The 13399-nt window shown below is 34.4% G+C and overlaps 1 protein-coding gene across 2 annotated transcripts in view; it reads right to left on the bottom strand.

Annotated features, from left to right (window-relative positions):
* Positions 1 to 12634, bottom strand: part of LOC120633792 (dopamine receptor 2-like) — a 54829-nt gene extending 42195 nt beyond the window's left edge. For both annotated transcript variants that reach the window (XM_039904144.1, XM_039904142.1), the window contains exon 1: positions 11379 to 12634. In XM_039904144.1, the coding sequence (XP_039760078.1) occupies positions 11379 to 12634 (1256 nt within the window). The remainder of the gene's footprint in view (positions 1 to 11378) is intronic.
* Between the last annotated feature and the right edge of the window lie 765 nt (positions 12635 to 13399).

The raw sequence follows: 13399 nt of genomic DNA, 5'->3' as shown, positions 1-13399 counted from the left end.
ATATAGGCGACTTGCAAAGGACAGTTTAAATGTAAAAGGGCAAAGATCGGCGGGGAAGCATTTAATGGCGCTTTAGTTTGCCTCTTTCTGAAATCGAATCAGGTCATGGCACGCTCCAGTAGAGTAGAGATACTTTGAGCTTATCTTTCTTCATCACACGCCAAGTTACTTGAGCTTTGTTATCAGCCCTATAGTTAGCGTTACGGATCATTATATGTTTACTGAGAACACGCAATGTTCTTAGAATTTAGCATGTAGACTGAAATGTATATGAATGTTCCAATGTCCCAATTATACAAATAGAATTTTTGTGTAACTTGTTTAATGTAAATCTACGGTTATATCACGTTTTACAAAAACATGTTTGGTGTTCTGAATTTTTCTGTTTATAAATCTAAATAAATTCACAAGTATTTTTATATAAATAAATAAACAAATATACTACGACAATACACACACCGCCATCTAGTCCCAAAGTAAGCGTAGCTTGTGTTATGGGTACTAAGATAACTGATGAATATTTTTATGAATAATATACATAAATACTTATAATATACTCGTACATATAAACACCCAGACACTGAAAAACATTCATGTTCTTCGCACAAACATTTTCCAGTTGTGGGAATCGAACCCACGGCCTTGGACTCAGAAAGCAGGGTCGCTGCCTACTGCGCCAATCGGCCGTCATATGATTGTAGGGAATGAGCTTTGATAGCCTATTGGTTAGGACTTCGGTTTTACTTTTGGGGGCCCGGGTTCGGGCATCGTGAGGAAATCAGCTGTTCGCCCGAGAATTCTGCACAATGTTCTGAAAGGCGTTTGAAGTCCACTAATCCTCACTGTGCCAGCTTGGTGGACTACAGCTCTAATTTGATGATGATGATGATAGGGGAATATATTTTGTGATTTTTAAAATATATATTTGATTGGAGTTCCGGTTATTGCAACGTGGTAAGAGTGTCCAGTTTTTTAAATTATTTGATAATTTCGACCATTGTTTTTTTCTATTTGTTTTTCATAAAACACATCCCCACCCTTTTTTTTAAGAAGTCCAAAAATAATTTATGTTGCAGAAAAACGATAACTGGGTCAGCCTGTAGCCGGCTTATCTTAATATATATAAATCTCCTGTCACGATGTTTGTCCGCGATGGACTCCTAAACTACTTAACCGATTTTAAATTAAATTGGCACGCCGTGAGCAGTCTGCTCCAACTTAAGAGATAGGATAGCTTAGATCTTTAATTATAGTCGCAATTTTATTTTATTGCAAATTATTTGTCTATAATTGACAGTCACATGTTTTATATATATATACTACTATACTCTTTTAAGGCTTAGCGATATTGAATAATTTAAAAACAAAATCAAACGCAGACGAAGTCGCGGGCAACAGCTAGTGTTATATATGTTTATATTATTTAGTTTGTTAAAAATGTAATTTTTAAATTTATTAATAGTTAAATCTTGAACACGGTCTGGTAAGTAGCTGTATATTTTTATAGCCGTGCAATAGACATTTCTTTTGTATACACACAGTTTTTGCATTGGTTCTTCTATTCTATGTATTTGTCTTCTATAGACACTTAGGACAAAGGGCTTAAAATATTTTAATCTAGTAGATTATAAAAATATTATAATTATGAATTAATCGATATTTATTATACCTGTATATTATAGTAAGTTTATTCTTTATATTGTGACTGTTCCCATTATCTAAGTTTCCCCTTTGCATATCACTTATTAAATATTAATTACCTTATTTTTAATGTAACTATTTTGTGTGCAATAAAGTTTATCTTTCGATCTTCAATGTAGGTTGTGCTAAAAAGTATCAAAGGCAATGAATATATTTATTGCAATGTTATATGAAATCGAATCTTTAACTAACTACTTGTGTCTTACATAAAATTTGCTTGGTCACGTCTTCGTAAACCGCGTAGCTAACACGTAGCTTAGTCTACGACACGCTCCCAAGCTCTACGAGGTCACGTAGATGCATTAAAATTTTACAGTTGTTCCGAGTCCTGGGGCTATTTATTAATGTTCTAATCTTTAAAGAGCTAGGTAGTTAGAAGTTTTTTGGTTTTCCAATCCAATAATATTCTAAATGCAAACGTGTGTTTGTTTGTTACATAAATATCATTTGCTCTACCACTATACTGATTCCGATAAAATTTTGCATAGACATAAAATAATATTACAACATAATGACATGACATAATATTTAAAACAGACAAAGGATACTTTCTTTTTAACCCTAGAAAACTAGTGTTCCCGTCGATTTTGTAAAAACCCAATAAAAAAACCGGCTCAATACTCCCGTTTCCAGGATCCAAGCTAAAAATTATGAGCTATATTATATCAAGATCGGTGTGGTGAATTGGTTAACAAATAAACAAACAGACACACTTTTGTATTTATAATATCTATATAGTGAGGCAAAAACTTTGTTCCCCTTTTTACGATAATGGCGCAGAGTTGTATGAAATTTCCCTCACTTATAGTTTTTATAGCAGAATACTAATATATATATTTTTTTAATTATGATTAATAATAACTTACTACCACGTATTTGACACACACACACGCATATATACTCCTCTTAATCATTTTTTGGATTTTAATTTAGTGAAAAAAAATAGACAATTTAACAGTGTAGAAGTCTTTGACAATAGAAACTTAATAATTTATGCTTATAATTAAAACTAATTATGGTTGAATTTTGCCAAGTTAGGTGACTACTTGATAGTATAAATGTGAATTTATAAGAAGACATAAAAATATTAATTTTCTGAAAAACGCGAACACCCTATTTTTGATACCTTTGACCAAGGTACTGGATCGTTGGTGAATTTTCAGCATTCATTTATATTCGTGATCCGATCATTGATACCAATTCATAGATGCATGTCTAAACTGATCGGACTATAGCGTCAACTGAGTGGTGATAGCTTAATGGGTAAAGCATCGGCTTCCGTTTCTTGGGGCCAAGTTCGATTCCCGGTTCGAACCCTTTAACTTTTCAGAGCTATGCTATCCTAAGCTATAATTTAGATATCACTTGCTTTAATCTGTCCTGACTTTTATTGTATTGTTAGAGCTCGTGTAGCATCCTTTTGGGAAAGGATTAGGAACTCTAACAACAGAATACTTAGGGTCGTCTGTGAGGGTATGCCGAGTCCTATTTCAGACTATTGGCGGTCTGTTCATCGAGACTGGAACAAAAAATAAAATAAGAATCTGAAACAACCTGAAAAGACATCTGAAATAAGTTTATTAACTATTTCAGTTAGATGTAAGTTTAAATGTATACATTTAATTATAGATTTATTTGTATATAAAAGCTGATATATGGGTTTATATGCCTCAAATAAAAAAAACTTTATTATTATTATTATTATTTAACGGTGAAGGAAAACATTGAGAGGAAACCTGCATTTGTTAGAGTTCTCCATTACGTGCTAAATGGCGCGTGCAAGTTTACCAATCCGCATTTGGCCAGCGCGGTGGACGACGGCCTAAAAATTTCTTATTTTGAAAGGAGACCCGTGTAGTGGGTCGGTAACGGTTTGATGATTATGATAACGTCAACTACTCAGCATAACAAAGTGCCAAATGAATTAACAAAATTGATAAGATTAGCAATTTCAAAGAATCCGTATCGTGAACTCTTAGGTTTTCTTTTAATGCTATTACCGTTCAGCCGAGTAGCTAATAACAAACTTAGCTGACTGAGGGTTAAATGGAAGTGCATTTTCTAGAAATTCCCTCTAATGTGGAATTTTCTTAAGCGGTGCACCGCGGTATTTCGAAGCTTGCCCGCTTTCTCACTTGCTTGTAAACCTAATTAAAAGGACGGTTAACTATACTGTAAAAAGCTCCATTCAGAGCATAACATGATTTTAATGTGCAATATGGTGGCATATCCACCCGTTGGGGAGGCCTTTATTCCAGCAGGGGATTGGTATAGGATAGGTCCAGGCATTGATATATTTGCAGTCTATTTTTTCTAACTTGTCTTATAATGTATACAATTATTTTATTACTTTTTGGTGTTAAGTATGTTTTAAAAAAATTAAGAAAAAAAAAATTGTGACAGAGCTCGTCCGAGGAATTACTACCGCCATTTACTTCTACCATAAAGTAGCTCTATTGTGACGCTATATTCGGTTTGAAGTTGCAAGGCGAGTTCCTTGCATGACCTTCTTAGTCTTATTTTTAGCTGATGGTCCTTCACTTACGCACCACTAGGATCTGGAATGCTCTTCCAGCTTCCATTTTCCCCAGTTCTTACAATATGAGTACCTTCAATTCAAGAGTGAATAGGCATCTTCTAGACAAGCGCGCTCCACCTTAGCCTGCATCATCGCTTACCATCAGGCGTGATTGCAGTCAAGCGCTCGTCTATAAACATAAAAAAAAAATACTTACCATCTGCTTGGTCCGTCAACTATCATTATGAGAAAAACCTAGAAAAGTTTGAGGACGGATGCGGCCTTGAAAACTAGATGAGATTAGAGATTTCTGAAAACAGACATATCGTCTTGTCGATAACTAATACTAGAATGTTCACACTAGGTGACTCTCGCGGTCAAGACAGCTCCTTTGCAGCAAAGAAAGCGTTATAGCAAACTAAACGTTCATTGCTACCGTTTCTGTGCCAAAAGTTGGAACTGCTAGGCGAGGAACTGGTAACATAACTACCTAAAATAATATATTATATTTAACTAAATAAAATCTAAAATGTCTTCGAAATTACCGTACCGTAACGTAGTAAGGTAACTGCCAGCTTTTTTGCACAGTTACAGGATCACAGGAGAACTGATGTCGGTGGGAAATCGATATCAAAAGTTCAAGAGCGATTGTTAAATTTCGTTATACACGAACAAACATTGTCTGTTATTCACAGAGCTAAGCACGAGTTGCTGGCGAATAGATTTAAAATGTATGATGTAGTTTAGTACAGTTTTTTCTGATCAGATTATGAAGGTTATCGTAGGCCCACGATTAAATTTAGTTTTCAACGCCATCGACTTCGGTATTTCTTGTGATTTCTACAGAGATTGCGGTAGGTACTGTTACATTTACACTCAATTTTTTCTAACTTGTCTCAAGTCAACAATCATTTCATTGCTTTTTAGTGTAAAGTATGTTTTAGAAATATTTACAAAAAAATTTAATAATAAAATAAATAAAAACAAAATAAAAAGAGTCTTGTTGTGTCGTGTTCTTAGTGTGTTTATATTATTTTTGAAACAATTGAAAATAAACTTTAAAATAGATAAACTGTTTACATTATGAGACAGGTAAGAAAAAATAGACTTCACATAGATGGCGAGATGTCATTTTGCGACACTTGTTTGTGATCTGTGGCAATTATGTTTTTAAATGGCGCGGAGCCAAATCTTTGGCTATTAAATATTAATCACCGCAGAATGATTGAGGTATAACGAACATAGGTTAGGTACTTTCAAAGGTTTCTTAGCATGGATATCTTTTCCAAAATTTATAAAATGTTTATATTATAATTTCTTTATCATTAAACTGATATTCTCTAGATATAGCTATCTGTTATTTTATCAGACGATTTAATAGGATATTGTATATACTCTACCCGTTTTTATATGGAGCGATTGTAATCTGACCTTCGCTACCCATGTAAGCCTCCTTGAGCTATTGCGAGTATATATGAGCGAGTAACAATGACTGACTATTAGTTTCAGAGAGCCGCTTAGTCCCAGGCCTGTTCAATACACGAAAACTGCACGTGGGTCTGTCTGTAACACCTTTAGGTCTGTGTTTTTTTTCCCCTTCCTTTGTTGGGTTGCCTGGCAGAGATCGCTTTTTGCGATAAGGCCGCCTATTGTACCTGTGTTTTATTGTGTTGTTTTTGTTTATAATTTAATTTCTGTTACCTGTACAATAAAGTGTATTTTCATTTCATTTCATATTATTTACACTAACTTTATGAATGGACTCCATGGGCTAACTTTCTTAATTCCTGCTAACATATGACAACTATTTCAATGCAGTAAGCCATCAATGATGGTTTTGCTACTTGAGATGTGTTGGGAAACGTGGGGATAGGACTTATTAGGAGTAATACTAGTTTTCACTTATTACATTTGACTACTGCAAATACCCGAACAGTTTCCCTCAACAATTGCCTTATACAGAATGAATTCTTGAGAAAGTAATGCTACTACTTTAATACGGCTCAGGTACCGTTAACAATAATGACAACAAAACGAACCAAAATAACATTTTATGATATTAGTTTCCGGTAGGTTATTTCACAAACTATATAGTTATTAATCTATTTGGAAAAACATTAAAAACTTAGATTTGAATTATTACGAATTTTATGAAGCAAATCATAACTATTTAAGCAATTTTTTATTAATGAATCTTTTAGTGACGTCACAGTATTTAATATGGCGTGGCGTAGTAATTACTGGCTTTAGATTAAGATTCATAAGTGGTAAAAGTGAGACATTTAAGAAGAAAACATTTCCTTTGTCACATTATCGCTATGATTGTACCGTATCTACTACATAATATAATTCTTGTGATGATGAAAGTCCACCAATCTGCACTGGGCCTGCGTGGTGGACTACGGCCTTAACCCCTTCTCATTGTAGGAAGAAACCCGAGTCCAGTAATGGACCGGTAATGGTTTTATATGACAATGATAAAAGTAATTGAAATAATACGTGTGTAATAAAAACGAAATTGAGTTTGTTGGTTTTTCCTTCTAACACGCAGCAACGGATCATCAACGTTCTTAGAACCATCACCTTCTGCCCATGCAGAAGTTTAGTCCGCTGGTAGATTTCGGCCATGGGGAGATAGCGGCACAAAGACGTGCCGCTAAGCGATTAAGCGTTCCGGGACGTTGTCGCATAGAACCTGATTAGGGGTATGGGCTAAACATAATTGCCTAATAGTTTAGCCCTCTTCCATCTCTGACTGAATCATTACTTGCCATCAGTTGAGATTGCTGTCAAGGGATAACTTTATTTATTTATTTATACACTTTATTTTTACACCACAAATTAAAAAAAAACAATGGACACAACAAGATGAAACTTATAGGATACAAAGGGTGGCTTTATCGCTTAATAGCGATAACTTAACTTGTAGTAGAATAAAAAAGATTGCCCAATGTCCAATGTCGAAGCAGTTTCTAGTAAATTATGGAAGCTACAAATGAATGAACGTCTAATTCTATTAAACTCAGAAATTCGCGGAAACCTACTAGCTGATGCTATATTTGTAACAACAACAAACCATTGTTTACTTAGTGCGGTTAAAATGTGTTTGTGTTATGTTGCTCATTTGTAATACCGAAAGCAATTAATTAATTGTCAAGCCGTATTAAGATGGCTGGATGGTAAACAAGTTCACCCGAGTCTATTTCAATAAACTCTAATGGATACGAGTCTCTTAACGATATTCACAAGCCTGTGAAACGTAATCAGTGAGCAGAGAACATCAAATGTAAGCTACACTTAAAAAGTTATGTTAAAATAATGTATACCACGATTTGTTGCAGATTTTTTTGTGTTCTGAAATAAGGGTTGAAGGTCGGTAGTTAAAATTCTACGTGGGCTGTTTTCTGTTTGCCTATAAATTTAAACTGTTAATAAATACCTTTATAAGCGCCTGGTAACTAATATGTAACAGGTCACGTCACAAGATAATGCAGTTTCAAAATTCAAATTACAATCACGCGAATCTATATATTTGTATAATTTTACGTTTTTATATAATTGATTTCATCTGTAAATCACAATGTCATTAAGATTAATTATTATGAAAGTCCATGTTTTGTACAGCACTGTAATAGGTGGTATAATTTTTTTTTTATATACATTTCTCTGAAAAGACATTTTTTATGTTTTACATTTATGTAAAACATAAAAAATGTAGGTAGGAATCAATTGACTTTCGGTAAAAAATTACATAAACAATTGAGCGACTGTTGATAGGTTAAATTAAAAAAAAAAAAAAAATTAAAAATTACAAATCGTCCCCAAACATTAATTAACGAGTAGCCAAAAGATCAAAAAGGTCGATGTAGAGTTAGATTACAAATGTGGTGGAGTAAGGGAGTGGAAAGGGACAAAGATCTTAAAGAGATTAAATTTATAAGGAAGCTGCTAGTTATCCTCCAATAAAAAAAAATGTTCTGCTAATGTTGATCATAAATAAATCGAATATTGGTACTCTTTACAGTAGTGTACTAGATTATGTTTTTTTATTTTATACATAGGTGACTTGATGTCCTGAAACTCCACTTAGTTTGTATGAACATTTCACAATCGTCTGATGTTAAACATAATTATAAAATTTAAGCGGGTAGGTGCGGCGAATAGGCATATAAGGGTTGTTCCCAGGTTAAGATATCAATCCTCCAATTTCTGAAAATACTTTTTGAAAACATTATTTTTATTTTTTTCGGTGATCGAATCCCTAAGTACAGGCAGGCTTTTTATTAATCTTGGTACAAGGTAGTTAGACGATCGTTTGCCGTAATAGCTATTTTCTACTGACGTTACTCTTCTAGTCATTATCATGTTTTTGCTAATATTGTTATTATCTATATAAATAAAAGAAAGTCCCGTTAGTTACACTATTTATAACTCAAGAACGGCTGTTCCGATATGGCCGAAAATTGGTGGGTGGGTAACTTGGAACCAGGAAACGGACATAGGATACTGTTTATCCCGTTCGACAGTCCTTATATATATATCTATATTCTACATCTATAAAACAAAGTCGTGTTAGATACACCATTTATAACTTGAGAACGGATGGACCGATTTTCATTATTTTTGATTTCTTTGATTCCTGTTAATCCGGAATAGGAGAATAAGTATTAAAATACAATATATTTTTTTAATTTAAAATCAAAACAATTATCTAGCCGTCCATTAGTAACAAAACACAACTGACAGCGCACGTCAAGTTGTCTAATCGTAAAACTGTTGATGTGACCTATAGAGAGGTTCCGGAGTAAGATGAGTTTTATGTATTGTACTTTTTAAAGTCATTGAGATGTAAAATATATTAAGGCGAAATGAAATTCGCGGGGATAACAAGTAGTTAATAAAGTTTTCTACCAGTAGCCGTGATTTGCTTTTTAGTTGGATGGAACCAACTAGAAGCTTATTAAATATTGATTGTACTGTATGAAAACGTATTCCACTAATGAAAACGATAAAATACGGGTTGTTGGCGTCAGCTGATATAGCTATAAATTGTAACATAACAAAGTCTGTTCGATCGGGCCGCACGGCTTATCGGCTGAACCACAAAAACTTTGTCGTAAATTAGGTTACGGTTATCTGTGAACGTGGTGATTACACGTACATCAACGATTCTACATAGTTAAGTTCTTTGGAAATAGAATTTTAATAGTGGGTCAGTTATGGTTTAATATGATGATGATCATGGCATTATAAATACCTTACTCAAAGTCACGCCATGGTTGTATAATGTGATGGATACATTGTACTCGGGTAGTTACAATGTTTGCAGCACTGACATGATATCCAAGTGTCGTTATATTCCAACATATCCATTTAAGACCAATAGGTTAAAGCCATAGAACTCGAAATAAATAAAAGCAGTAAGTTCACCATCAACGGTTTCAGTGAAACTTTAAAATCGGTATATTCAAAAAGCAACCACTCGTTTTAAAAAATTGTATCGCATAAGCCGCCAATTACAAGAAATCCGATCGGCTCATGGGGGCTTATCGATCCATGACCGCTGAAACATTGGCTGCCGTAAATCACGTTGCGTTTATTATGTTTCCTAAAAGCTTTACTAAATCGTATTGGGTTTTACTTTGGCCATAGACGCGTTTATATTTGAAACTCTTATCGCGAAGTATACCTCTAATATTATCACGTAATCTTCCTTTTTCATTTTTCGTGATTGTTACAAAGCCTAGATAGCAACAAACAAAATTATATGCCGTCACATAAAACGACATGACGTTCATGTATTCCATCTTATTTACTGCTTCTGTACCACGAACTGGAAAATATGATAAAATGTATCACAAAAATATATCTCAATTTAAGAGAAAATGTCAAGCTATTGAATAAACGAGACTAAATAAAATAATTTTCCAATAAATTACCGGTTGAAATCTTATTATAGATGTCTCTTAAAAGTTCAAAGTTTTAACAAGCGAACGCTTGTAGAAAAGTCCTTTTATAGTATAAAAGTCCTTTTATATATAAAGGATTCCGTAAACGATAAAAAAATTCGGCGTGACTTAGTGCTCTAACCAGTTTGCTTCTTAAATATTTTCAAATGACAATGTGAGATGGTGATAACAAAAATAACAACCGGCTTTGTTTGTTGTGAGCTTCTTCTAAGACCTGGGTGCGTTTGGAACCTTCGTAGCTTTAGTATCAAGTTTACGAATGTAGTTAATGCCATCACTACGCACTACTAAGTAGACATTTTATAAATAATGAACAAAAATTATCTAAGTATCATCAAAGGTACCATAAATAAAAGATAACTTAATATAAAATGGCAAAAAAACTACGTGAATGTCTCGTTGGTGTAGTGGTTAGCATGATCGATTGCTGATCACGAGGTTCTGCGTTCGATCCCCGGGTCGGCATGGTGAAGGGGATAGGGCTTATAGAGCGTGGGAATAGAGAGTGCAGCTGTGTTTGGGCACACACTTATACACTATAATATCTCCCACGCGATTGGAAAATCTCTCTGAGAATTGACTACCGTGACCGAAATCGGTCAGGGAAAATGTTTAAGCGTTAATTTGACACTTTAACACGCCCCTGAAGTAAAAATGTATATATTATATGTATAATAAAGAAATATTCACTTTAAATCTTAACACTTTCTAGAGTTTGTTGTTTGGTATTGTATTCTGTAGTTTTTTTATTATGTACTTATTAAAAGACATATTACTTTTATGTACTGTACATAACACTACATAAAAGTAATACGTCTTTTAATAAGATACGAAAAATAAAAAGACCTACCAACAAGTTAAATGACATTGTCTGCTTTTCTGAAATCCTGTACTTCTATTACTGCAAACAAAATGAATTTCATATTTCTAGCGAATGTTAATAGAAGCTAGCACTAACAAAGTGTATGAATGGCTACAAAAAGTTTCAGCGAGCTTCGTTCAAAAGAGTTGAGTGGCCATGCATTTTATTTGTTCCCTGTCCGCTTTTGTAACCCAACGTCATAATTCCTGACTAGTTGAAATTCAATTTTTAGACGGTTAAATAAGATTTTTTTTTTGCATATTATGTTAAAATTACATAAAAAGGTAACTTTACAGGGTATGAGACATGATATAAAAATTGTACCAACCTTCTAAAATCTCTACTCCAGCAGGCGTAAATTACTGGGTTCATCGACGAGTTAACCCATCCCAGCCACGTCACTATGACGTTGACAATTTCCTCGTGTGTGATGCACGACGAACATATCCCCGATAGGAGATTCACGACAAAAAATGGTAACCAACACACTATGAACACACCCATTACGATACCAAGTGTTTTTGCTGCTTTTTTTTCTTTTGCAAACTTCGCGAGCTTACGCGAAAGAGAAAAGTTTTTTGGCAAATGTTTGTTATGCGTTACATTCGTAAGCCGTGTTGAGGAACGAGAAAGTCCATTGTTTTGCAATGCAGTCAACGGTTCCTGATCGGCCTCCTCAGGAGTGCACGCACCATGACACACTTCGTTTCTTTTACGCACTGTACCACCCCTGTGGATACGTAACGTTAATTCTAACTCACCACTTGGTCTCATCACTTGTTTAGTCCCGATTTTTAATGACCTTGTCTGTATTGTCGCGGCACGATATATACGATAATATGTGAACACCATAACAAATAAAGGTAAATAAAATGATATCGTGGAAGAGAATATAATGTATTCTAAGTTCTCCGTAAATGGACACTTGTAATCTGGGACCTCTTCCATACGTACTGCTCGCCACCAAGCGATGGCTGGAAATGATATAGCACCCGAACACACCCAGACGGCTGCTATGAGAAACGCTGCTTTACGTCCACTCATCCTCATCGGATATGTAATTGGATCCGTTATAGCCCAGTACCGGTCTAATGATATAACACAAAGATTGAGAATGGACGCTGTACTAAATAATACATCCAGAGATCTCCATACGTCACACCAATCAACACCAAAAAACCAAGTATGCTCCAAAACTTCGTAGAGGGCAGAAAAAGGCATCACCACTAATCCGACAAGACAATCAGCCACTGCAAGTGACGTCACGAAATAGTTTGTAGATGTGTGTAGATATCGTTCTCTTACAACTGCGAGTATGACTAGCATGTTCCCAAATACAGTGGTCAAGGAGAAGAGCAGCAAAAAGGAAACCAAAACTGCGCGGTCACGGAGAAGTTTTACGTAATCATTCCACGGCTCTTCCAAATCAACGCTGACATTGAATGTATTATTTTCGAAAGTAATATTGTACTCCAATAAAGCATTGAATGGGAATCCTGCCGATTCAAGAAAATAATCTGGTTCTTTTAGCAATATGTCAGATTGGCTTCTTGCCACCAGTATTTCTGGTTTGGTCGCATTCATATTTCCCTGGTGGTTACTCGCTTGTTAGCGCCACGGTGATTTTTTGTGTTTCCCTTGCTTTGCTCGCAACCATTTCAGGATCACATTTTTGGCAGGCATTCTGTTTTCGATTTCTAATATCCGGTGCATGGTAAGTTGGCATAGTTTTATTTCCTCGCCAGTTTGTTGACGTATCCTGAAACAAGAGAATGCTTATGTTATTATTCAAGCTTGAAATTGCTCTATAAATTATTGCTTTATAGGACTTTATGGCAAACAATCTGTGTAAAGTAGGTATTCAAGAAGCCAAACTGAGTTGTTTGTTATTGTTGACGACAAAGCGTAAATGAAAACTCAATGGAATCCGAAAATAAATCTGGATCGCACAAATTTAGGGAAGACATTTTGTGAAATAAATTAATTCATGATGCCTTTTTGATCATTATTAATAGACTTACTGTCAATGGTCATTATAAAAATCGAGTAAATATGTGTATTTACTTGATTTTTGTATATATTATTTATACCAATGTAACATGCGTGCCACTAGGTACAGAAGGACTTTAATAATATTAATTACTAAATTATGATTAATATTATGATTTTTTGATTCACCACATAACTTTTGGCTGATAAACTATCTAACTAATAATAAAATAGACAAGGTTTAAGTTCTTTAAAATAGTATTCTAAAATTAAGATCATTATCATAATATTTGAGTAATAACTGATGGAATATGCCGCGGACACGAAGCCGCTGGCAACAGTTTTTTAAATTTGAATTTA

Source organism: Pararge aegeria, chromosome 22 (genome assembly GCF_905163445.1).
Source record: "Pararge aegeria chromosome 22, ilParAegt1.1, whole genome shotgun sequence".
In the NCBI taxonomy this organism is placed as follows: domain Eukaryota; kingdom Metazoa; phylum Arthropoda; class Insecta; order Lepidoptera; family Nymphalidae; genus Pararge; species Pararge aegeria.
This window is presented reverse-complemented; position numbering and strand designations above follow the sequence as displayed.